General features: G+C 39.1%; 1 protein-coding gene across 4 annotated transcripts in view; it reads right to left on the reverse strand.

The window, feature by feature from the left end:
• Positions 1–4,577: 4,577 nt before the first annotated feature.
• LOC126355007 (folliculin) overlaps positions 4,578–26,939 on the reverse strand; it is a 149,329-nt gene continuing 126,967 nt past the window's right edge. For 3 of the 4 annotated variants that reach the window (XM_050005138.1, XM_050005139.1, XM_050005140.1), the window contains exons 9-11: positions 19,840–19,942; positions 19,570–19,662; positions 4,578–5,076 (exon numbers count right to left, since the gene is read on the reverse strand). In XM_050005138.1, the coding sequence (XP_049861095.1) occupies positions 4,947–5,076; positions 19,570–19,662; positions 19,840–19,942 (326 nt within the window). In that variant the 3' untranslated portion in view covers positions 4,578–4,946. The remainder of the gene's footprint in view (positions 5,077–19,569; positions 19,663–19,839; positions 19,943–26,939) is intronic. The other variant, XM_050005141.1, reaches the window with a different exon arrangement.

A 26,939-nucleotide genomic window follows, 5' to 3' on the forward strand; every position in this document is an offset into this window, starting at 1 on the left:
TCCAATACTAAATTGGTGATCCCTTGATGCCTCAGAACATGTCCTACCAACCGATCCCTTCTTCTGGTCAAGTTGTGCCACAAACTTCTCTTCTCCCCAATCCTATTCAATACTTCCTCATTAGTTAGTACCCATTTAATCTTCAGCATTCTTTTGTAGCACAACATTTCGAAAGCTTCTATTCTCTTCTTGTCCAAACTATTTATCGTCCATGTTTCACTTCCATACATGGCTACATTCCGTACAAATACTTTCAGAAATAACTTCCTGCCACTTAAATCTATACTCAATGTTAACAAATTTCTCTTTTTCAGAAATGCTTTCCTTGCCATTGCCAGTCTACATTTTATATCCTCTCTACTTCGACCATCATCAGTTATTTTGCTCCCCAAATAGCAAAACTCCTTTACTACTTTAAGTGTGTCATTTCCTAATCTAATTCCCTCAGCATCACCCGACTTAATTTGACTACATTCCATTATCCTCATTTTGCTTTTGTTAATGTTCATTTTATATCCTCCTTTCAAGACACTATCCATTCCGTTCAACTGCTCTTCCAAGTCCTTTGCTGTCTCTGACAGAATTACGATGTCATCGGCAAACCTCAAAGTTTTTATTTCTTCTCCATAGATTTTAATACCTACTGCGAATTTTTCTTTTGTTTCCTTTACTGCTTGCTCAATATACAGATTGAATAACATCGGGGAGAGACTACAACCCTGTCTCACTCCCTTCCCAACCACTGCTTCCCTTTCATGCCCCTCTACTCTTATAACTGCCATCTGGTTTCTGTACAAATTGTAAATAGCTTTTTGCTCCCTGTATTTTACCCCTGCCACCTTCAGAATCTGAAAGAGAGTATTCCAGTCAACATTGTCAAAAGCTTTCTCTAAGTCTACCTATGATAAGTCATAGGGTCAGTATTGCCTCACGTGTTCCAACATTTCTACGGAAGCCAAACTGATCTTCCCCGAGGTTGGCTTCTACTAGTTTTTCCATTAGTCTGTAAAGAATTCGTGTTAGTATTTTGCAGCTGTGACTTATTAAACTGATAGTTCGGTAATTTTCACATCTGTCAGCACCTGCTTTCTTTGAGTTTGGAATTATTATATTCTTCTTGAAGTCTGAGGGTATTTCGCCTGTCTCATACATCTTGCTCACCAGATGGTAGTGTTTTGTAAGGACTGGCTCTCTCGAGGCCGTCAGTAGTTCCAATGGAATGTTGTCTACTCCAGGGGCCTTGTTTCGACTCTGGTCTTTCAGTGCTCTGTCAAACTCTTCACGCAGTATCTTATCTCCCATTTCATCTTCATCTACATCCTCTTCCAATTTCATAATATTGTCCTCAAGTACATCGCCCTTGTATAGACCCTCTATATACTCCTTCCCACTTTTCCGCCTTCCCCTCCTTGTCTAGAACTGGGTTTCCATCTGAGCTCTTGATGTTCATACAAGTGGTTCTCTTATCTCCAAAGGTCTCTCTAATTTTCCTGTAGGCAGTATCTATCTTACCCCTAGTGAGATAAGCCTCTACATCCTTACATTTGTCCTCTAGCCATCCCTGCTTAGCCATTTTGCACTTCCTGTCGATCTCATTTTTGAGACGTCTGTATTCCTTTTTGCCTGCTTCATTTACTGCATTTTTATATTTTCTCCTTTCATCAATTAAATGCAATATTTCTTCTGTCACCCAAGGATTTCTACTAGCCCTCATCTTTTTACCTACTTGATCCTCGGCTGCCTTCACTACTTCATTCCTCAAAGCTATCCATTCTTCTTCTACTGTATTTCTTTCCCCCATTCCTGTCAATTGCTCCCTTATGCTCTCCCTGAAACTCTGTACAACCTCTGGTTCTTTCAGTTTATCCAGGTCCCATCTCCTTAAATTCCCACCTTTTTGCAGTTTCTTCAGTTTTAATCTACAGGTCATAACCAATAGATTGTGGTCAGAGTCCACATCTGCCCCTGGAAATGTCTTACAATTTAAAACCTGGTTCCTAAATCTCTGTCTTACCATTATATAGTCTATCTGATACCTTTTAGTATCTCCAGGGTTCTTCCATGTATGCAGCCTTCTTTTATGATTCTTGAACCAAGTGTTACCTATGATTAAGTTGTGCTCTGTGCAAAATTCTACCACGCGGCTTCCTCTTTCATTTCTTTGCCCCAGTCCATATTCACCTACTACGTTTCCTTCTCTCCCTTTCCCCACTACCGAATTCCAGTCAACCGTGACTATTAAATTTTCAACTCTCTTCACTATCTGAATAATTTCTTTTATTTCATCATACATTTCTTCAATTTCTTCGTCATCTGCAGAGCTAGTTGGCATATAAACTTGTACTACTGTAGTAGGTGTGGGCTTCGTATTTATCTTGGCCACAATAATGCGTTCAGTATGCTGTTTGTAGTAGCTTATCCGCATTCCTATTTTCCTATTCATTATTAAACCTACTCCTGCATTACCCCTATTTGATTTTGTATTTATAACCCTGTAGTCACCTGACCAGAAGTCTTGTTCCTCCTGCCATCAAACTTCACTAATTCCCACTATATCTAACTTTAACCTATCCATTTCCCTTTTTAAATTTTCTAACCTACCTGCCCGATTAAGGGATCTGACATTCCACACTCCGATCCATAGAACGCCAGTTTTCTTTCTCCTGATAACGACATCCTCTTGAGTAGTCCCCGCTCGGAGATCCAAATGGGGGACTATTTTACCTCCGGAATATTTTACCGAAGAGGACGCCATCATCATTTAATCATACAGTAAAGCTGCATGCCCTTGGGAAAGATTACGGCCGTAGTTTCCCCTTGCTTTCAGCCGTTCGCAGTACCAGCACAGCAAGGCCGTTTTGGTAATGGTTACAAGGCCAGATCAGTCAATCATCCAGACTGTTGCCCCTGCAACTACTGAAAAGGCTGCTGCCCCTCTTCAGGAACCACACGTTTGTCTGGCCTCTCAACAGATACCCCTCCGTTGTGCTTGCACCTACGGTACTGCTATCTGTATCGCTGAGGCACGCAAGCCTCCCCACCAACGGCAAGGTCCATGGTTGGTGGGGGGAGGAGTAATTGCAATATGAGACACAATCACAAATGTTTACTGCATGCCATTTTTTTTTTCAACTCATTGCATTGTATTACAACAGCCTTGATTTCATTTCATATTACGTGCTACAACCATGTATCATGCTTAAAATTTGTACCAGAACAGCTGAATGCGGTTGTGTACTTGAGTTGTCAGCACTGGAAAAAAAAATCATCTCCCTCTAATGTGGTTGTGGCCATACTGGCTACCCCCTTGCACCTTAAAGTGTTACCATCTCTGTTAGCATTTTTGTTTGTAACTGAGCAAGAAAAATAATCTCTTAAGACACTCTTATTGCTAGTTGAAGTTTTTGGATTGCTCCAGTCACATTAATATGACATGACCACCAGACGTTTGATATCAAGTGCTCAAAAGTGGCAAAGGGTGGGAGCATTTCTGAGATGGCTCGGTTTGTAAACTGCTAGCATGCCACTGTCATCGTATACTGTGCTTGGCAAAATGGTGCTGTCTAAAACTGGTGCCAAGACAGCTGTGGTGCACCACAGGCCATACACAACAGGTGAACGATGGCTGTGGAGATGAGTGCAACTGAATGCATGTCTAACTGTTGAGCAACTGACCATCCAGATGAACCAGCAGACCATTCAGTGAATGTTGCTACTTATGAGCCTCCAGAGCTGGAATTAGCTCACCAATACTGCAGCTGCATGTTCAACGAGTGTCTAGATGTTGCCTTTTCACTTGAATCACATTTTATGCCCTATCAGACAGATGGCTGTTGGCGAGTATGATGTGAAATGCCTAAAAGCAAACACACTGCAATTGTCAAAAGGGTACAGGCTGGAGGAAGGAGCATTAAGAGGGGGGGGGGGATGGTTTTGTTTCTGTTCCTGGTTGGTGATCTCATTCTGGAAGGCGTAATACAATCGACACAAGTATGCACATATCCTTGGGGGATCATGTCCACACCTAAACATGGTTTGTTTTTCCTCTGAATCATGCCATCTGCCAGCAGGACAATGCAATGTGTCACACCACTTAAAGAGCACCAGTATGAGTTTATTGTACACACCTAGCCACCCAATTTAAACAGAATTAAAATTCAGTGTGACCATCTCCTTCGGGCTGTACATGTCATGAATCCTCAACCGAGAAACCTGGTGCAGCTGGCCATGCCATGGAGTCGGCATGGCTCTACATTCCTGCCAGTACCTTCCTGCCTGTCTCAGTGTTCCGTGCTGCTAAAGATAGTTATTTAGGCTTCTGACAGATCGTCACATTGTCACAGGACAGTGTAAAATGCAACTGAGAACTGTAGGCCACAGAAACACAATTTGGTCCATGTGCAGTCTGCAGTTTGACAACCTCTGATTTACAGTGTCTCATATTCATTCCTTACTTCACACAGTACAGAGGTATTTCATCTATGATTTATTCATTAATCCAGGACCTTTCAGAATTTTTTAACGTATTAGCAGTCATCAGAAAAAAGTGGAAAACATCAGTTACCCAACATAAGAACTTCAGATACAGTTTTACGTTATATTACTTAAGTCATTAAATTATATACATTTCCCTTCAATAAATGGTCATTTACATACTTTTACATTGTATGTGTGTCTAGTGTCATATCATTTTCAATTTATACATTATTGCAATCTGCCACATAACATATTAACAGAAAACTACTTCGTCTTAAGTCATTTGTGATGGCAATTATACATGTTACATGTAATGTGATACAGCAAAAATTGATGATATTAATGATGATGATGATAACAAACATTTGTACAATGTAAACATAATCTTCTGAATTATTTACATTATGTACAATATCACAATGATTTAACTACACTTCTTTATCCTTTGTTCAGTATAGTTTCAAAAGCAACTAAACAGCTGTAGCCCAGAAGTTTAACAAACTTCTGTCATGGTCTTGTGCTCCCAATGCTTGCATCAGATTGGTGACATCCTGTGTGTGGGCTGCTAGGTGGTGCACCTGGCTAGTTATCTTCGCTATGCTGTGTAAGAAAAGAAAGTCTTGCAGAATTAGTTGCAAAGAGAATTGTGCAGTGAAATTATTTCTCACTAGAACAGGCACTTAATTAAGACAACAGAGCTGTTTCTCTTAATAAAAATCAGTGATCATACCAGTTACCTAAGAGTAAAACTATGGTGTTTTAAAATGCACATCATCAGTGTTTTAAGGCTTTTTACATTTATTACATTCAACTTACAATTATAACTAATCCATCAACTCAAAGACCAACCCAGTTTTTCTTACATGTTAGCACCATTCGTCACACAACACAAACCGAGTCAATAGGCAAGTTTTTCCTAAACCTTGATCAGTGTGTCTGGAGCAATTATTGAAACTGCTTCAATCCTGTTTCTTATGTTTGTTAGAACAGCTGGTAGTGCACATACACGGTATCCTTTATGAACTATAAAAATGGCATGGTGTCAGATTCAGTGAGCATATAGATTATGTGAAACGAGCTCTGTCATGCGGCCCCTTGAGGACCAGTAACAACATTGTTTATCCAATCATGTACTGTGCCATTGAGGTGGTGCAACATCTTATGGCCAATTAAATTCCTGTGTTCAGCTTCTTCCAATTAAGGAAAAAGACACATTTCTAGTACATCCAGATGAGAATACCAGCTACAGTTGTTTCACTTAAAAAGGAAGGCCCATAAACTTTTGTCAGGATATGGCACAAAATACATTCAGTTTAGGGGAGTCTTCTTGCAACTATACCATCTAGTGGGGATTTGCTGACATCCAGATGTGCACATTATGTGTTTTAACAGTTTCACTTAAGTTAAATGTCAATTCTTCAACGAAGGTGACATTATGCAGAAAATCTTCATCACCATGCAACAGTATTTCATTTACAAAGTTGGCACGTAAATCATAGTCTGTAGGCTTTAGAGCTTGTAACAACTGCAATTGGTAAGGGCTTAGATGTGTCTCCTTAAAAGTCTTCAGACAGATGTCACTGGAATTGCTAATACACCAGCCTTCCAGTACATGTGACACTTTCACACATTCAGCATGTTCCTCAGTCACCCTTGGTCAACCTGTACTCTTCCCTTTGCAAACACAGCCAGTGCCTTCAAACTGATGATACCATCTTCGGATAGTGTTATCAATTGGAGGTTTACAGTGGAATGCAAATGGCATTGTAACAACAGATTCAGTCCTTGCAAACTGTAAAACACAAAAAGCTTTCTGTTTACTAGTCAACATATTTGCTTTTGCATATTATAATGGAAGACAAAGGAAAGAATGCATGTGCACAGGCATAAAAGCTAAGGTGTTTGAGTTTTTCTTCCATTTGATGTATTATTTATAAGTTGAAAACAATAAATTCAACCAAGCCTGAAAACGCCTAATTCATTTTGAAGCACATTGTACAACATGGTTTTCTGTAATCGGATTTACTGCAGCTTGTCTCTACTGTGGTATGGGAGAACTTATATTTGATTCCTGACAGCATACTACTATTATAACCAATCCACCAAGTGCATTACATACCAAATTAATTGTCAGATATGCAAGTTATTTATCATATATCCCCCATAAAAACATTCCAATTAAATTTTTGAAAATTAGAACACACGCCAAGACTTTATGGATCAAACGTTCAAAGGAAATACTCAACTTGCAGGCTATGCATGACATCCATGCATCTGACAATACATAATCCTTAACAACTGTAAAGTACTGATGCAATGAATGTCTAGCAGAAATACATTGTTTAATCTGAATCACAAGATAATAGTTTACTATTGTCCACATGAGAATTAGTTCATATATGCAACACCTACCAGATAGGAATTGTAGATTTTTGTGAGTTAATATACAAACAGGTAAACAATGGCGAGGATACAAATTCAAGTCCAAACATCCACTAAAACTGCAATGTGAACACGTAAACAAAAAAATTGTCCATAGACCTATGCTAAACTGTTAAATGAGGCAAGTGGAAACTTAGTGCAACAGGGCTATAGCAACTGTATGAAGGGGAAAAAAGACGACCCCCCCCCCCCACACACACACACACCAGTAGACACTAAAGTACTCCTACCAGTAAACTGAACTTTTAAAATGTGGATGTGCACAATATAAAACTACATGGCATGCAAATGAAAACTGCAATTGGGTGTGCAAGAGAAATAGATAAAAACAGATACAATAACCTTAATTTAATGAGAACAATGTCCAGTGCAAGTTAACTATCATACAAGGAAAAGACAATAGCCATAATATAAATGGTAATATTAGGAAGTCAGTGTGTATTCATATGTTCTCATTAGTGTCAATGCACAGACTTACGAAAAAGACAGGAAGTGGTAGCTCACAAATTTTCTTACCACTGTTGATACATAAAAAATCCTTTCTACCATGTGCCTAACAGCCAAAGTGGTTTGGGATTGGCATGGAACTTTGCTATTTTGTGGAGAACCAACCATTCCCATATGTAGTCTATTATAATGGGATTACCACTCAGAGACATTCCATATCTACTGCCAGCTCCCCACTGGAGAGGAATCTACGTACCCCCAAACTATATCTAGTTTAATAGAAGGTCAAATATGACATTTACCTGAATTGGTACACACGAATGAGCCCTGTATTTACCTAGGTCGATGAGGGAAGCTGTCTAAAAACCACATCCAGGCTGGTTGGCACTCCAGCCCCTGTTATTAATCACCAGGTGGATTTGATTTGGTGGCCGATGTGCATCCTGGTGTTCCAGAAGCGGGTGATTTAATGCATTCAGCTATCTGGGTGTGACTAATGAATACAAATATAATTCCTTATCATGTAATAAGCAGAAACTGGCTACATAAACCAGTAGCTGCAAATAAAATATTAACAAATATTTATTTGGTTGTGGAGAGGATAGGGAAATGGGGAACTTCATTGCATACCATGCAAAATAATTAACAATATATAACATGTGACCAAAATCAAAACATATATGACAAACCTTTCCCATAAACATGGCCTTGTTATGTTAGTACTAAGAATGACTGAAAGCACAGGAACACTACAGCCTTTACACTTCTTGAGGACATGCAGCTCTAGTGTATAGTTAATAATGATGGCATCCTCTTGGGTAAAAAGACTTTACGAAGAATGTAATAATTCCAATTACAATGAAGCCATGTGCGGACAGATGTGCAATAATACCAAACCACATATATACTGTAACAGGAACGTGCAAGGCAATATTAATCCTCAGATTTATCTTAGAAGATGGATTGAAAAAAGCAACCACACAATTATGAACTGTAGATTTACAGAAAGTTTCTGACGATTTTGGTTGGAATACATACTTTCAAATTCTAAAGGTAGCAGTATAAAACACATGGAGTGAAAGATTGTATACAGTTTGTACAGGAATGAGACAACAGTTATACAAAATTTAATGATATGACAGGAAAACAGTAGTTGAGAAGAGAGTGAGACAGGGTTGCAACTTATTTCTGATTTCAATTTGTTAATGGATCATGTAATAAAAGAAACCAAGAAGGAATTATAAAAATATAATAAAGTCCAAGAAGCAGAAGAAGAAATAAAATCTTCTAAGTTTGCTGACAATGTTGTAAATTTGTCACAAACACTAAAGGACATGGAAGAATTGTTGAACAATATAAGTAGAGTATTGAAAAGAGGTTTTAGGATGAATATTAACAAAAGTAATGGAACATAGTTGAATTACACTATCTGATCAAAAATTTACAGACACCTAATAATGGACATTAACATGGGACAGCTTGAACCTGCTGGGGACACTACTAATGAGATATCTGAATGTTTGTGGAGGAATGGCAGCCTATTCTTCAAGACCCTAAACCAAGAAGTTAGTGATGATGGAAGCCACAATCGGGAGCAGAGTCAACATTCTAATGCATCTCAAAGGTATGCCACTGGGTTCAGATCAGGACTCTGGGCAGGCCTATCCCTTTCAGTTATGTATTGTTCAAAATCTATAGCCTCACTGTCACTGTCACTGTCATGCTGATACAATCAATCATTGTTTCGAAACTGTTCCTCTACTGTATGCTGTAAAATGTGTTCATATTCTTCTGCATTTAGCTTTTTCTTAAGTGCAATAACCAACTCACTCATTTCCAGCCACCCACTGTCCAATAGCATTGCTGTTTACATCACCTCAAATGTCACTTACAGCACCTATAGAAATAAGTGGCTTGCAAAGGAGGTGCTCGACCATTATACCCCATTCTTTTTAACTCCCCACATGTCATTGTGCTGACTGGACTACTGGTCGGACTTTGGAGCTCACGAGTGATTCCTTCTTCTGATTTCATGCAATTTTTTTAAAGCCACCCTCATCAATGATCCGACAGTCCCTGTACATCAGTATATGAGGTCTGCCTGGTCTCAGTTTAGCTGCAGTTATTCCTTCACATTTCCACTTCACAGTCACATCATCAACAGTCGACTTTGGCAGCTCTAGAAGGGTTCAAATGTACTTGATGGATTTGTTACTCAGGTGACATCCAAAAGCCTAATCTATGTCCGAGGTCACTGAGCTCTCCTGACTGACCCTTTCTGCTATTACTGCTTCTTTACTGTTGACACGATACTGTCTACCTCCTTTTACACTGGCAGGTCCTCGTCTCATCATATCTAGTGGCCAGTTCCACATTACACAGTGGTGTCCATATACTTTTGACTAGACAGTGTACATCAAGTGATGCTGAGGGAATTAAATTACAAAATTAGTTGAGTTTTACCATTTGGGCAGCAAAATAATTCATGATGGCTGATGTAGGGAGGCTGAAGCTTTTTTTGAAGGTATTCATCTGGAGCGTGGTTTTATATGGAAGTGAAACATGGATGATAAACAGTGCGGACCACAAGAGAGTAGAAACTCCAGAAGACCAGGTAGCTAATGACATGATACGGACTCAAACTGGAGAGAAAAGAAATTTATTGTATAATTTGACTACAACAAGGCATCAGTTGATACCGCAGATCCAGATGCATCAACGAGTCATCAATTATCAATGGAGGTAAATGTAGCATGTCAAAATTGTAGAGGAACATCAGGGGCTCACTACAACAAGTAGGATAAAGGGGATGTTGGTTGCAGCAGGTATGTATAAATGAGGAGGCTTGCTCAGGATAGACTAGTATGAGGAGTTATATCAAACCACAACCTCACTTTACTGTAATTGTGAATACTTTCAGCATTTTCAGCTATTATTCAGTTTTTCAACAGTGCAGAATACTTTAAAATATATAATTATAATAGAGGGATACATTCCACATGGGAAACATATATCTAAAAACAAAGATGATGTAACTTACCAAATGAAAGTGCTGGTATGTTGATAGACATACAAACAAACCCAAACACACACACAAAATTCAAGCTTTCGCAACCAACGGTTGCTTCATCAGGAAAGAGGGAAAGACGAAAGGATGTGGGTTTTAAGGGAGAGGGTAAGGAGTCATTCCAATCCTGGGAACAGAAAGACTTATCTTAGGGACACACACACACACACACACACACACACACACACACATATCCATCTGCACATATACAGACACAAGCAGACATTTGTAAAGGCCAAATGTCTGCTTGTGTCTGTATATGTGCGGATGGATATGTGTGTGTGTGCGCGAGTGTATACCTGTCCTTTTTTCCCCCTAAGGTAAGTCTTTCCTCTCCCGGGATTGGAAGGACTCCTTACTCTCTCCCTTAAAACCCACATCCTTTCGTATTTCCCTCTCCTTCCCTCTTTCCTGATGAAGCAACCGTTGGTTGCGAAAGCTTGAATTTTGTGTGTGTGTTTGTGTTTGTTCATGTGTCTATCAACATACCAACACTTCCATTTGGTAAGTTACATCATCTTTGTTTTTAGATATATTAAAATATATAATTATATATAATTATTTAAAATATATATAATTATTAGGTGCACACAACTCTCAAGCATTTGTGCCTATTAGGTAAAAAAAACCTCACTTCTGCAGCCATTATTCAACATGGCTAATGCTGTACTGATCAATTATGTCAAGTTAACGCGACAAAACAGTGTGCTGGGCCAGGACTTGTAACACGTACCTTACATCAGCAACAATTACCCAACCTGGTTACCAATACACAGGTCGAGCCTACCTGGTTGCCCATAGACATGTCGAGCTGAACCATGGACGCCCAAGCTGTCAGAGATAGGGGTCATATGTACATGAAGTGTTCTGCCTTTTGTGTATGAATAGTGTGTGTTTCTCATTTTCTGATGGAAGCTGTGACCAAAAGCTTTGTGTAAGTGTCTTTTAATTGTGGCTGTGTACAACTAATGTGTCATCTTTACAGTAAGTAGCAATCTATCTTTTCCTACATTTCAGTACATAGTGTACTATGACACAATTCAGCTCAGTTACAGCTCTGAGGCTATAGTGAAGATGAAGTCTCCGTGCCAGTCATAAACCATCATGTGAGAGCTTCTGTGTAGTTGGAATAAACAGAAGGAGCCAGCGAGAATCTGAAGCTTTGAGTTGCTTTGTTGGTCGTGCTTAAGTTGCTCAACAGGAAGGGAACTGTTGGTAAAAGACAAGTGTCTGAATTCATGTCTTAAGTTGTCACAACTAATGTAAATTTATGGTGGTTGGAGGGAGACTTGAATCAGCTGTGCAGAGATCAATATGAAGTATTGAAAGACAAAACATTGCCTCATGACACAGCAGCAAATGTTGATAATGAATACCAGATTATATTCAGCATTAAAATAATACTGAAAATTCCAGCCAGTTTTAAAAAAGAAAGCCAATTATACTTCATTTTCACAGAATGAAAAATACTAAATGGAAGACAAATCATAGTATGAGGACAGAGGGGTAGGTTACTACTGCACACAGAAATAATGGTGATTGTTGCCCAGTTTCCACACAGACATAGTATATGCAGCGTTTTAAACTGATTGATTTTAAGGATCATTGTGGGTAGCAGGGAAAGCATGAACCACTCCACATACAGATTGTTGCAGAGGTGGAGTGATGCATGAGTGGAATTCTCAACTATACTTTGTTTGCACTTGAGGCACATTACCTGTGTCCCACATCAAGCAGCTCTTGAAAGTACTATAGACACATGAAGCAAACATAGATTTAGATGTTTCAAGTAATCACAATTGAAATTAAAACTGTTTTTGTAATGATATTGTCACAATTATAACTGCCATCACAGATAAGCTATTAGCACGCAGTATTTGTTGGTAGCTGAGGTTGGCAGTGTCCAGAAACATAACATTACAGGTCAATAATATTCTGACTTCAAGCAGTTCAGATTTAAGGACCCCAGATGCTAGATAAAGTGCATGCATAACACACAATAACCCTTTACTGGTATCAAGATGTTGATGTTACTGAACAAATGCAGTACGATTTTGACGACAATCACAATGTTCCAAGAATTAAGGGACTCAGGTTGAAATTTCCAAACAGATTATAACTCAATGTTGGAGTGATACTTGAATCAGGACCACTGTCTTTGCAGACTTTACTGTAAGCTGTGGAGAGGTGTTGACTGACCAGTGTCATCTTGTCCCCCCCCCACACACACACACTCCTTGCTATAGGAAATGAACATGACTACTGATATTCAAAAGAAGCAGACTGAACTGTTCTCAGATAAGTACATTTCAATACCGAGCATAGTTTGAAACTTATAACATTACAGATTCCAGCAGATGATTAGTAAATGCTTTCATCAGCATTCTATGACCCCTGTCCCCTAATGCTGACTGAGGATTATAATTAACATTCACTGCCTGACAAAAAACAGAGGAAGGAAACAAATTGATACTTCACAAATTGAGAAGGTATGTGATGTTATTTTAGTGATTACAAAATCGAGTAAAATTAACAAAGCACTGATCAGTATGATGTTGCATCCCCTCTGGGCTGGGTTATCCATTGATTCAGTTAGGAAGTGTGCCATAAGGCCTTTGTATCCCCTCCCAAGGCAAGCTTCCCACAACTGCTGTAACTGGTCTTCGATATCCTGGATACAAGCACTGGGATGGAGCTTATGTCTGAACCGATCTCACACATATTCTGTCAGGGACAGATCTGGGGATCTTGCTGGCCACAGGAATACTTCAACATCATGCAGACATTTCACAGTGACATTTGCCATGTGTGGACGAGCACTGTCCTATTGGAAAATGGCAACACAATACTGTTGCATGAGGTGTAACACATGAGGATGTAGGATGTCCGTGACATACCACTGTGCCATCAAAGTTCTCTCCATCATACCAGCCATAACCTATAGTCACATCCAACAGCTCCCCACACCATGATCCCATGATTAATACTGTTGTGCTTCTCCAAATGGGAACTGTCCTCAGGTTGCCACGATACCTGCCAACAGCTGTCATCAGTGGTAGTGAAGAACCATGATTCATTGCTGAACACAATTTGATGCCACACTTCAGCAGTCAGTGTTTCCCAGTCATGGCACCACTTCAAATGCAGCAGTTAGTGTTGTGGTGTTAATGGCACAGTGCATTGGACAGTAATTCCCTACTCCAACTGTTGTTAGTCATTGATCAAAGATGTAGGATGACATAAAATGTTGTGGTGCAGATGTGAAGGGGTTATAGGTGGAGAGACATGGTCAACAGGAACACTGATGGAAACTATGCCTGGCCTCATATTTCAATACAGTCCAACACTGAACCAGTGTCACATCCAAATGCCCCACAAATCTGGATGTTGCACAGTTCAATCAACTGGCTAAATGGAGGCCCATAATGAGACCCCTTTAAAAACTCCATCAGTTGCTGATAATGGTAGTTTACATGAAGATACAGCATTTCTGTGCCCTTTGTGGTAATCACTCAACCTGTGACACTGTTCATGCCCCTTGCATACCCTACCAAGCCTGGTAACAACACTAAACATGAACAATACTTATGCACTCTAGAGGCCATTCTACCTATCACAGAAAATTACAACTCTATTTACATACCAGCCAATGGACATCTCTGAAATTACACTGACATTCAACCACGTATTCTAGGTGCTTCACTTTTTTTGTTAGGCAGTATATAATTAAACCCATCTAGGACTTTTCCTGTATTACATATATGATGGTGGAAAGTCCTGGTGGAAGGAGGAAAGGTAATCATTCACCGTAAAGTTAAACAGTTAATAGTTGCCTATAATATCGCATCTCGATTCATTTGGCTACCAATGATACAATCCTTCTTCCTGGATCTGGTCATGAAGGAATAGCTGACAAAAGTACATTCTTCTTAAATGCAACAGGAAAATGTTTTTGAAAGGTAAAATTATGACATAGCTATCTGTTACTCCTCAAATGATATATAAATTTCCCTCGTTTTAACTCTTTGATTGCTGGCCATGTAAACCTTGCGTCAGCCATTTTTACGGCTGTTTTAGAAACTACATGTCCCTTTCAACACAATGAATACCGATTAAGCCTGTCAGTATAAATGATTTCATTTTTAAAATGGGAGAAATGACATGATCAGCAGTTACTGAAATTTTAAGGTCACATCAATTGATGGCACTGGCAGTCAAAGTGTTAAATTCAGATGGTTGCATCATGTCAGTATGTCTATTAACTTTTATTATGTGTTTACATATTTTCGAGTGAGTTAGGAGAGAGAATGCCATGGATATGAGACACAAATTGGGATGGCAATCATTAAAACAAAGGTATTTTTTCTCAAGAAATTTCAATCAGCAACTTTCTCCTCAGAGTGCGAAAATATTTTGTTGGCACTCACCTACATAGAGAGGAATGATCACTGTAATAAAGAGAAATGAAAGCTCACACTGAAAGATTTGTGTTTGGTTTCCCCACATGCTGTTTAAAAGTAGCTTGAAGGTGGTTTGATGAACCCTCTGGCTGGCACTTATTGTGAACTGCGGAGTAACGATGTAGATGTAGAGCAGTTGTATTGTGTGATATGAGTGTGTAGTGACAGACAGAAGCATTGTAGCAGCAGTACTTAGATTGCATCTAGTGACTGTCCACTTTAGTGTTACATGTCTTGTTGCATTGACCAATGCAGGTTAAAGATGGACAGGGACTGCATCTGTTGTGTACAGATGCAACGGGAACTAGCCACTGCCTGAAAACAGATGAAAGATGAGTTGACTTTGGTCAAAAAGCTTCAGGCTTCTGCCACATGCACAGTGGTGTTGAGACAACTGAAGCAAAAGTTGTAGTATCTCTGGTGCCTATAATGCCTGATGTTGCAGCAATTTCTTTTCACTATGGTTAGTTGACATTTCCCTGAGTGTGAATGGCAAATGGTGGCCAGATGTAAATGTCTGGGTGGAAGGCAAAAGTTGGCACTGGCCACGTAGCTGACTCATTACACTTCAAAAACAGGACTGAGTTTTTGCCACATCTGAAAGTGCATCTGAGACAACACAGGATCTGTTGGGACTGGGGCTATTCTTCCTGAGAGGTCTGAACAAGCACATATGGTGGTTTTGCTGGCCATTAGGAACTGCAACATTAGCAACCTAGCTGGCAGGCCTCGAAGGAAAACCAGTGTCCACTCCATATGCTTGCTAGGGAGTCTCATCTGGGACATGCAGGAAAACTTAACAATGGGTATTTAGCACACTGGATGCAGCCAGCTGCAAATTCTGTCTCATGTTGGCGTGGCTGATATCTGTTGCCTGGTTTCTCAGAAGCCATGTTCAGCTTATATAAGTGGCTGACTGTATTGACGAAAACAGATAGCCTTATATGTGGGGTGGAGCTCAGCTACCATTTTGCAGTATTGTTCTCTGTGGTTATTGCAGTCCTTTAATTTGGAGCGAAGTGGAAGGCTTCAGCCAAAGGCTCAGACAATTTTGTGACAATCTTGGATATTGTCAGCATCGCATGTCCTCTTGGCCAGATTCCAGAGTTAAAAAGTTAAAAGATGGCTGCAGGAGAAAGACAATATCAATACAGTTTTAGTTAACTGCAGGAGTGTCCTTTGAAATCTCCCAGAGCAAGGGCTGTTTATAAATGGTAATAATACCCTAGAGACCAGGGACAGAAATCTAGCTGAAACCAAATGTTGAAAGCAACAAAATACTAAATTTTACTTCAAATATAGATAACAAAGCTAGACTAAATGCCAGTGGTGGAGAAAATTTATAGGAATAAACAGGACAACACTACCTAGTGAGGTTAGTACAGAATACTAATGTGGAATAATTTGGGTAAAGATAAGTGTTAAAAGTGGATCAAACATGGTAATCAGAAACTCTGAATAGACTCCCTGCCTCCGAGCAGCAGTGGATCCTTTATTGGTCACATTATTGTATTAGGCGGAGATTTCAACAGCTGTACACTGGAGACTGTAGTGATTAAGGGCTGGTAGTGGGGGCATGGAATCATGGAAATTGTTGTGAATGCCTTATCTAGAAATTATCTCCTGGTTATAAACAGGTCCAGGACTCATTTAAAACAGAGAAGGGAATCAGCAACCACAATCAATCACTACCCACACGTGTAAACAGGAATGTAAATAAAGGTGCTGTGCTCAATAAGTGCAACAAGAAATACACTTCACATTACATGAGCAGTCAACAAAAAACATTTCTGTCACAGACTGAAAATGTTGAGAAAAAGTATTGGACAATATGCCTTACACAGGTATGTGCCATGCAAAATTTTGAGGAATGGGAAAGACACACCACAGTTCAACAGCCACCTTATAAAGCATCTCTGAAAGCAAAGAGAAATTTACTGCAGGTTTACATGCTGCTGAAACCTTGTCGACAAATAAAATATAAACAAAGCAAAAACTAGCACAATGGCAGCCACATATGAAGGATTCAAAAGTAAAATCATACCCATCTGAGAGTAAATCCTAAAAAGTTTTGGTCTAATTTTACATCAGTTAATGGATGACAGCCATCTGTCTAGACACTTAGTGACCATAATGGCATCAAAATGGGGGATCTTAAATTCTCTCACTGATGACGACAATACCATGGTTCCCTCTTTCATTTGTAGCAGGAACATCAAATCAGCAGATGTCTAAATAAGTAACCACAAAACAGAAACCCAAGTAAAATCACTCAAAAGGGAAGATGCCCTACACAGAGTATGCACAAGAATGTACATCTCTTCTGATAGCATTCTATCAAAGGTCACTGCAGCAACAAAGGGTCCTACTGATTGGAAAAAAGTGCAGGTCATTCCTGTTTTCAAGAAGAATCACTGAACAGATGCACAAAACTACAGGCTTATATCACTGACATCAGATGCTTGTAGAATTTTAGCACACACTTTATTCTCATATATTATGACCTTTTTGGAGACAGAACATCTCCTCTGTAGAATCAACATGGATCCCACAAATAATGATTGTGTAAGACCCAGAAGGCAGAAGATACCGGTACACAAGTTGATGACATGTTCCATGCCTTCCATTCATGCCTTGCATTCAATGCAGTTTCTCACTGTCGCCTAAAAAATAAAAATAGCTCTTACCAGACAGAACACAAAATATCATTCTTAATGGTTGAAAATCTTCAAATTTACAAGAAACTGAAGATGTACCCTGATGGAGCATTGTAGTACCATTAATATTCACTATATACAAATATAACCCAGTGGATAGCAACTGCATCTCCTAGATGTATGTTCATGTATGATGCAATTGTTTACAGAGGAGTTGTAACATGAGAAAATTATAGTGAAAATGGGAATTATTCAATATATACAAATATAACCCAGTGGATAGCAACTGCATCTCCTAGATGTATGTTCATGTATGATGCAATTGTTTACAGAGGAGTTGTAACATGAGAAAATTATAGTGAAAATGGGAATACCTGCAGAATACTAGCTCTCAACATAAACAAATGTAAAATATTATGCATAAATTGGCAGAAAGACCCAATCTTGTATGATTATACGACTGCTAAGAAAGCACTGTGGTGAGCTTCAGCCCACAGGTGGACTACAATTGGCTGCAATTGAATGGCGTGAATAGGATTGTTGTGATGATTGGTGTCTTATGGCATAACAGTTATTGAACATTTATCTTCTTTCTCTGCATGAGTGAACAACTGTCTGTTCTTTTGTAGGGCACTTTATGTGGAGAAAGAGATGGTAGTACCTGCACTTGTCAGATGCCGGATTGTTGTTTTGGTGGCAGTGGTGGAAGTCTGAGTTGGCCAATGGTTGGCCATGGTATTTTCTACTGGTACATCTACATCTACATCCATACTCCGCAAGCCACCTAACGGTGTGTGGCAGAGGGTACCTTGAGTACCTCTATCGGTTCTCCCTTCTATTCCAGTCTCATATTGTTCGTGGAAAGAAGGATTGTCGGTATGCTTCTGTGTGGGCTCTAATCTCTCTGATTTTATCCTCATAGTCTCTTCGCGAGATATACGTAGGAAGGAGCAATATACTGCTTGACTCCTCGGTGAAAGTATGTTCTCGAAACTTCATCAAAAGCCAGTATCGAGCTACTGAGCATCTCTCCTATAGAGTCTTCCACTGGAGTTTATCTATCATCTCCGTAACACTTGGCGTGCATCCGTGCGTCGCTGCGGTCCGGTCCCAGGTCGACGGACACGTGCACCTTCCGCCGACCACTGGCGACAACATCGATGTACTGTGGACTCAAAGTCCGTCAACTGCACATACGGTTCACGTCCACGCTCTCTCGGCATGATACCAGTGTTAAAGACTGCGATGGAGCTCCGTATGCTACGGCAAACTGGCTGACACTGACGGCGGCGGTGGACAAATGCTGCGCACCTAGCGCCATTCGACGGCCAACACCGCGGTTCCTGGTGTGTCCACTGTGCCGTGCATGTGATCATTGCTTGTACAGCCCTCTCGCAGTGTCCGGAGCAAGTATGGTGGGTCTGACACACCGGTGTCAATGTGTTCTTTTTTCCATTTCCAGGAGTGTATTTATACAAACATAAAATATTCTGAAATACTGGTATGTATACAAACATTGAATATTCAAGAATATACAAACATTATGAACATATGAGACTTTAAGAATCTTCCAGAAATGATAAATATAAAATATAAAAATAATTCTGGTGGTCGGGTTTGAACCAGTGACTCTAACCACTGCACCATACTAGATGCACCAGACCATGTAGCAACATGAGTGAGATTTTCACTCTGCTGTGGAATGAGGGTGGGTCATGAAAGGCAAAGTTCCTGAGTTCAAGTCTCAGTCCAGTACACTGTTTTAATCTGCCAGAAAGATTCATGTAGCAATATATCTTGAGAAAAGACCATATCGAGAAAACAGAGTATTGAGCTCACATGGATTCTTACCAGCAATCCTTCCTTCACACCCTTCGTTCACAGTGACAGTTGTAAACAGAATACTCTCCATTGCACATGATGAGATAGCTTGTGGTGAGTAGTTGTAGACTTAGATGTATGAGTATTAGGGTATGATCATGTGGCTTTGATATAGATGAATTGCTAACATTGTACTCACATCAGTGGCAGGAGCTTCAATAGGATGATGTCTCCTCTGTTTATTTGACTACCTCCTCTATCCATGTTGGGACATTGTATAACCATTAAAGAGCTTGATAAAATAAAATAAAGTAGGAAATTACAAAAAGAACAAAATCAGTCAAGACCAAATGCTGACAATAGATAAATTTCTGTCTGAATTGTCTATTACACAATTGGTAGGAACAAACTGTGGTTTTGATTCAGAAAGACTCTATAACAGAAATGTAAAAATTTTCTAATAACTTACTTCATCCATTCCTCCTTCAAGGCCGTTAGCTGATACTGGACAACAGTATCACTTAGTTTTGTATTTTCCAGGGCCTTTTCAATTTTTATGAGCACAGTTGGGCCTGTATAAATGAAAAGTATTATTACAGATAATGTTCTCCCTAACAAAATGTTATCTAACATATTTAATATTATTTCTTGTTGTCTCTATGCTCCATGCATCAGTCCGCTATAGATAATTGATTGCTTTACCTTATTTTATGTATTGCTCCGTCCAGGAATTTCCATTATTGTTATATATTATATTCAGTATAAGAAATGTTTGTAGTATTTAAGGACTGGTCCAATGTCTGTTGTACTCAGTACAACACTAGATTTATACGCATATAAAATAAATAACTAATGGTATCAGATAACACAACCAATCACCATATAAAACAAGCATTGAGCAGTATATGGGCACATCAACAAGGTGTTGACTGTAACTCAGCCTTAGAGCTTGCATTATTTATGAGAGAACACACATACAGACAGCTACTCTCATTCCCAACGCTACAGCATGACTGGGTATTATTAATTATTACTCAAGAGAGACTAGGAATTGCTGTGCAACTTTTTCAGAAACTGCCTAATCTCATAATGTTATTAAATCTCAAAATAACATTGAAATTTTATGCACCTGACACTACGTAGTTCAGCAAGTAACAAACTTCTCCTGCGTAGTTGTTTCAATCCACGACATACAGAAGCATTCCTTACACATTATATCCACAGAGATTATTTGTTGAATTTATTGCAATTCTGTATGTAAAAACATACTACTCACTCTTTTTGTTTGCCAGATCCAAATTATATGCATATAGGGTGCTACCAACAGTCCGGCATAACAGGTTATTAAAATTTTATCAAGTTTTTATACACTATTGGTCGTTAAAATTTCTACACCAGGAAGAAATGCAGGTGATAAAGGGGTATTCATTGGACAAATGTATTATACTAGAACTGACATGTGATTACATTTTCACACAATGTAGGGTTTCGAAGGGATCGAATGAAGGGTAGAGCCATGGGTCGTAACACATCTGAAATGTAATGTCCACTGTTCAAAGTGTCATCAATGCGAACAAGAGATGACTGACACGTGTAACCATCACGCCGGGTGATACGCCAGTATGGCAATGACGAATACACGCTTCCAATGTGCATTCACCGTGACGTCGCCAAACACGGCTGCAACCATCATGATGCTGTAAACAGAACCTGGATTCATCTGAAAAAATGACGTTATGCCATTCGTGCACCCACGTTCGTTGTCAAGTACACCATCGCAGGTGCTCCTGTCTGTGATGCAACATCAAGGGTAACTGCAGTGATGGTCTCCGAGCTGATAGTCCATGCTGCTGGAAACGTCGTCGAACTGTTCATGCAGATGGTTGTTGTCTTGCAAACGTCCCCATCTGTTGACTCAGGGATTGAGACTTGGCTGCACGATCTGTTACAGCCATGCAGATAAGATGCGTGTCATCTCAACTGCTAGTGATACGAAGCCGTTGGGATCCAGCACGGCGTACCGTATTAGCCTCCTGAACCTACCGATTCCATATTCTGCAAACAGTCATTGGATCTCGACTAACGTGAGCAGCAATGTCGCGATACGATAAACCGAAATCATGATAGGCTACAATTCGACCTTTATCAAAGTCGGAAATGTGATGGTATGCATATCTCCTCCTTACATGAGGCATCACAACAACGTTTCACCAGGCAACGCCTCAGGGATTGAGATGTGGCTGCACGATCCGTTACAGCCATGCGGATAAGATGCCTGTCATCTCAACTGCTAGTGATACAAGGCCGTTGGGATCCAGCACGCCATTCCATATTACCCTTCTGAACCCACCGATTCCATATTCTGCTAACAGTCATTGGATCTCGACCAACGTGAGCAGCAATGTCATGATACGATAAACTGCAATTGTGATAGGCTACAATCTCACCTTTATCAAAGTCAGAAACATGATGGTACACATTTCGCCTCCTTACACGAGGCATCACAACAATGTTTCACCAGGCAATGCTGGTCAACTGCTGTTTGTGTTTGAGAAATCGGTTGGAAACTTTCCTCATGTCAGCACGTTGTAGGAGTCGCCACCGGCGCCAACCTTGTGTGAATGCCCTGAAAAGCTAATGATTTGCATATCACAGCACCTTCTTCCTGTCGGTTAAATTTCGCATCTGTAGCACGTCATCTTCATGGTGTAGACATTTTAATGGCCAGTAGTGTAGTATGTGACAATGCTAATCATGACTACAAACTTTATTTGCCTCTTTTATGAACTTCAATGAGTCAGATAAATCTAATGGTGATCATTATGATTGAAACCAGTCACTGCATAAAAAAGAATATTTGCAGTGACAGACTGTTTTGGTTTCTACATATTGTCTTACACTGGATCACTGTTATCTTCAAGATGATCACGTCACACTTCATCACAGTGTGTTCTGGCTTGAGTATAATCATGTAGCATCTAGAAGACATGAAAGCAATGTGGACTTCTAAAACTGGAATGCCAATCAATAATCAGACTATTCTACTGGAAGAGTTTCAGGTGGAAATAAAAACTATGAATGAAAGTAAGTGACTTCTGTTGTTAGGTATTGTCAAAACTGCCAAGCACAAAAGATAACAGATTTTTTTTTTTTTTTTTTTTTTTTTTTTTTTTTTTTTTTTTTAAGCGTACACATTCAGTATCTCAGTATCTGCTATGAGCATATTTTGGATAATGTGATAGTGGTGGTGGTGGTGGTGGTGGTTAGTGTTTAATGTCCCATCGACAACGAGGTCAATAGAGACGCCCTTTCAAAGGAACCATCCCAGCATTTGCCTGAAATGATTTAGGGAAATCACGGAAAACCTAAATCAGGGTGGCTGGAGACGGGATTGAACCGTCATCCTTCCGAATGCAAGTCCAGTGTGCTAACCACTGCGCCACCTCGCTCGGTAATGTGATAGTGAGTATAGAGAAATGATGACTCATGTTCAAAGGATTTTATATCCTGCTTTGCAAGAATTCCTTTTTCACAGTTTTCCTTATTCTTTCATTTCTCATCCTCTCTCTCCTTGTTAATCCTATCCTACTTCTTAGGAACTTGATTTCACCTAACTGTAATGTGGTTAAATCTCTTTTCTTCATTTCTGTGATAACAGACAACCTTAATGTTAAAATTATGTTACTGCAGGAAAAGAGAAACACAGTATAATTTACCTGTTAAAATCAGTTTGTCAAACACTTTAAAATGTAGAATGTACATCAAAAACTCAAAATTTTCTGCAAAAACTAATTTTTATTGTCTCTAGGTAAACGTATATTTTTCAACATAAAAACTTGGGAGGTCTCGTGCTACATCTTAAATATATTCAGACACTACACAGGAACAAAAATGAAAACTGTAATCAAAAGGAAACTTGCCTTGAGAGTAAAAACGAATTTGCCTCGGACTGCAATTGAACTATCTCAATGATCAATTTCAAGGCCATTAGCCTTATCTTCAGACGTACCTGTTCACATATAGGAACTACAATAAGCCAGTGCAACCATAATGCACTGGCATTACTTATAGGTAATGTGTTACAAATTCCTTGATCTATTACAGTTGTGAGATGAGTTAATGTCGTTATGCTCAAATGAAAATGAACGTAAAATTACAATTTCAAATAGCGATAGGCAATAAACATTTATTCAATGATATCATCCAATATAGAGTATCGCCTACTAGTTTTGTCAATTAGTTAATACCTTAAATTAAGAAACATTTACAAACTTACAAGGAGAGAGAGAGAGAGAGAGAGAGAGAGAGAGAGAGAGAGAGACAGAGAGAGAGAGAGAGAGTCACTCCAATGTGGTTGCAGTTTTTTTTATTTTTATTTTTTAGCATCGGGAAAAAATCAAAACTTTGTGATTACACAGGGTCACAAAAGGATAGAAATATTATAGGTTGTGGTTCTATGCCACATGGGCTGGATGGACATAACCTAAAATTCAATATAAAGTTTTCCTGTCAAGATGTAGTAGGATGAATAACACTTACTAAAATTGTTACATCCAGGAATTTGCATGAATTGTGATTCCAGTTGTGACTGATTGATGTCGTTTGTAGTCAAAGACTACCACTTTTCTGTATTTTGGGAAGTGTGCCATTTTATGTTTTTGAACATTTAAACAAATTGCTGATTTTTGCATCACTTTGAAATGTTGTCAAGACCCGATTGGATGTTTGTACAGCTGTGCGAAAAAGGTCTGAGGTTACTATTAATACTGCCTGCCATGTCATTAACATACTGTATGCACAACAAGGGTCTCAACACATTTCTCTGGGACTAGCCTGAAGTTAAATCTAAATCTGTTGGTGATTCTAACATGCACTCATTCTTCCTAATATGAAATCCTCAAGTCAGTCAGAAATTTACAGAAGTCAAAAACTGAACTGCATCCACTTGATTGTATTTATCTTGTAAGAAACATGTAAGTTCGATTTCTTATTACTGTCTACCCCCCCCCCCCCCCCTCCCTCTGCTGGTTGGCATGGAGGAGGTCAATCAATTGCAGATAACAGACTAACAGAATGCAGGCTGTTATCACCAGTGTTTGCATACTTTTATTGCTGATATTTGCCTTATGGGCATAAGGTGATAGTATACAGCATAATTCTCTGTTTATTGTCTCATCTTTCAATGCTTGATATAACATCAGAGGCATTAACAACTGAGAAAGCAGTTACAAGCTCAGCAAGCTCAACTGCTTATCTGTGTCCAAGCAACAAATGGTTCATGACATCATCATATTCTTGTCTAAAACCATGGAGTCACACCGACATATACTACAGAGGTTGAATTGGTAAAGAGTTGTGCTATGTTTTATTTAGCAGAAAGGCCCACAACTTGCCTAATTTCAATCCTTCTTCTTCTTCTTCTTCTTTTCTCTTGAAATAGTTTTTGCAATTTTGAATTTCTACAGCCTCTGTGTACAACCAAGCATAGCAACTATTAGATCCTGCTAAAAACACAGTGTCAGGGAAACGAATTTGGTGGTTTCCCAGTTCTAGTGCACGATCTGCTACTGATGATTTATCCGTCTTTCCCAGGCAATAATTGCTTACGTTCCTTAAGGTTGGTGTTAATGCTTCTTTTTGTAATTCCTATGTACACTTGGCTGCAAGTGCAAGAGATTTATATACTCCTGCAGTAGCAAGCAGCAGATGCAGGTCCTTTGCAGTGTTCTAATATTCATGCACCTTTTATTTTGGGTTAAACACGGTATCAGTACCGTATCTTCTAAGTACTTTACTGATGTGATTTGTGACAGCTTTTACAAATGTAAGGAAAATTTTCCCTTTATTTGGTTCTTTTTTTCATTAGAAGTTCTACGCTTTTTAGGATGTAGGTGCCCTATTTATCTCTTTGTCAGGGTAGCCTTTTCTTCTGAAGGCCATTCTTAAATTATCGAGCTTGTCCTCCAAGTATTGTGGTTCACAGATTCTTCTAGCCCAGTCCACCAATGTTCTAATCACTCCTCCTTTCTGTCTGGGATGGTGATTAGAATTTCTGTGCAAGTATCTATCAGTATGAGTGGGCTTTCTGTAGACTTTATGCTCTAAAGTTCCATCAGGTTTTCTAAGTACCTGTACATCCAAAAATGAAATTTGATTTTCTGTCTCTTTTCAATAGTGAAATTTACATTAGAATTAATATTATTAAGAAAATTTAGAAATTCAGACAGTTCTTTTTCTCTTTGAGTCCACATAATGACAGTATCATCCATGAAAAAGACAACATAAGGGTTCCTTCTTTGTCACCTGAAGGGATGCTGCTTCATATTTTTCCACACAAAAATTCATTAAACTGCAATGAGTAGGTTCCCCATAGCTACACCATCACTTTGTTCATAAATTTGTTGTCACATTGAAAGTAAGTCAGCATGAGACAACATTAAGAGATCTGTTATATCCATTGCAAAAATACTTTCGAACTGTGACATCACCCTATTTAGAGGAACTGTTGTAAACACAAAACCAACATTAAAACTGACTGTAATATTACTTCAACTCAGTGTGAAGGATTTTAATTTTCAATAAAATTACCAGAATCTTTAATGTGTATCAATTTTCCCTATAAATCGCTACAGGAGAGTGGCTAAGTGTTTGGTAATCCGACAGGTCAGACAATCAATGGCACTAAAAACAGGTCTCAGTGAAATGCCATGTTTGTCAATTTTTGGTATGCCATACACATTGGTGCCAATGCTTCTGATATGATAAGACCCATCTTGTCGATGGGAGAAACTGAAGAGGCCTTCATTACCTTATTCGTTATACTAAGAAGAGAAGTGGTGAGATCTCCCTTAAATTTTCTGTAGCTTCCTGGTTTTAATAAGTCCAAAATTTTATCTACTCGAACAATTAGAATTTCTTCATTAGTATCTAAATCTTAGCGATAACAGCAGTGTTACAGTGGTATTAGTAGTGTGTGTCATCCAACACGAACACAAAATCTTTACCAAACTTTCTTCAACTGTCAAGCCTCGGAATGAAGACATCCTATTCCTTGTACAGGTATGATTCTTCCTGAAGAGGCTTGGCCACTAACCCCTGTCTTTCTTCACAGAATTTGTCACCAGATGTAGTGCAGAATAGTTGAAGTTCATTGAAGGACTTTGGAGCCCTTTATGAATTCTGCCCACGGAGGTAATAGTTTTGTCTCAGAATCACAGCAGTCACAAAATCTTTACAGTGTCTTCCTGATGGGATGCACATAATCTATTCAGACTCTCTAGCTGGTCTCAGATACAATGTTGAGGACCATACACATGGCTCCTTTAAGTATCTTTTAGTATAATGCCAATTCAAGAAAAGAAAATACAGAATTATTGTGTAGTTCCAAAGAGTAAACCACCATTGCATCTTGCCCAGAAATTTCTTAGAATCAGACATCACTGTCGTAGCAATGTCATCTACGATGTTGAATATCAATTTTGTCCTTTTACAGTTGGTCTAAGATATCTTTCACAAAGTTTTGTCATCTTTATGGTTTATTTTGATGAAAAGACTTGTCAAGATGTCACA

Source organism: Schistocerca gregaria, chromosome 3, assembly GCF_023897955.1.
Source record: "Schistocerca gregaria isolate iqSchGreg1 chromosome 3, iqSchGreg1.2, whole genome shotgun sequence".
NCBI lineage: Eukaryota > Metazoa > Arthropoda > Insecta > Orthoptera > Acrididae > Schistocerca > Schistocerca gregaria.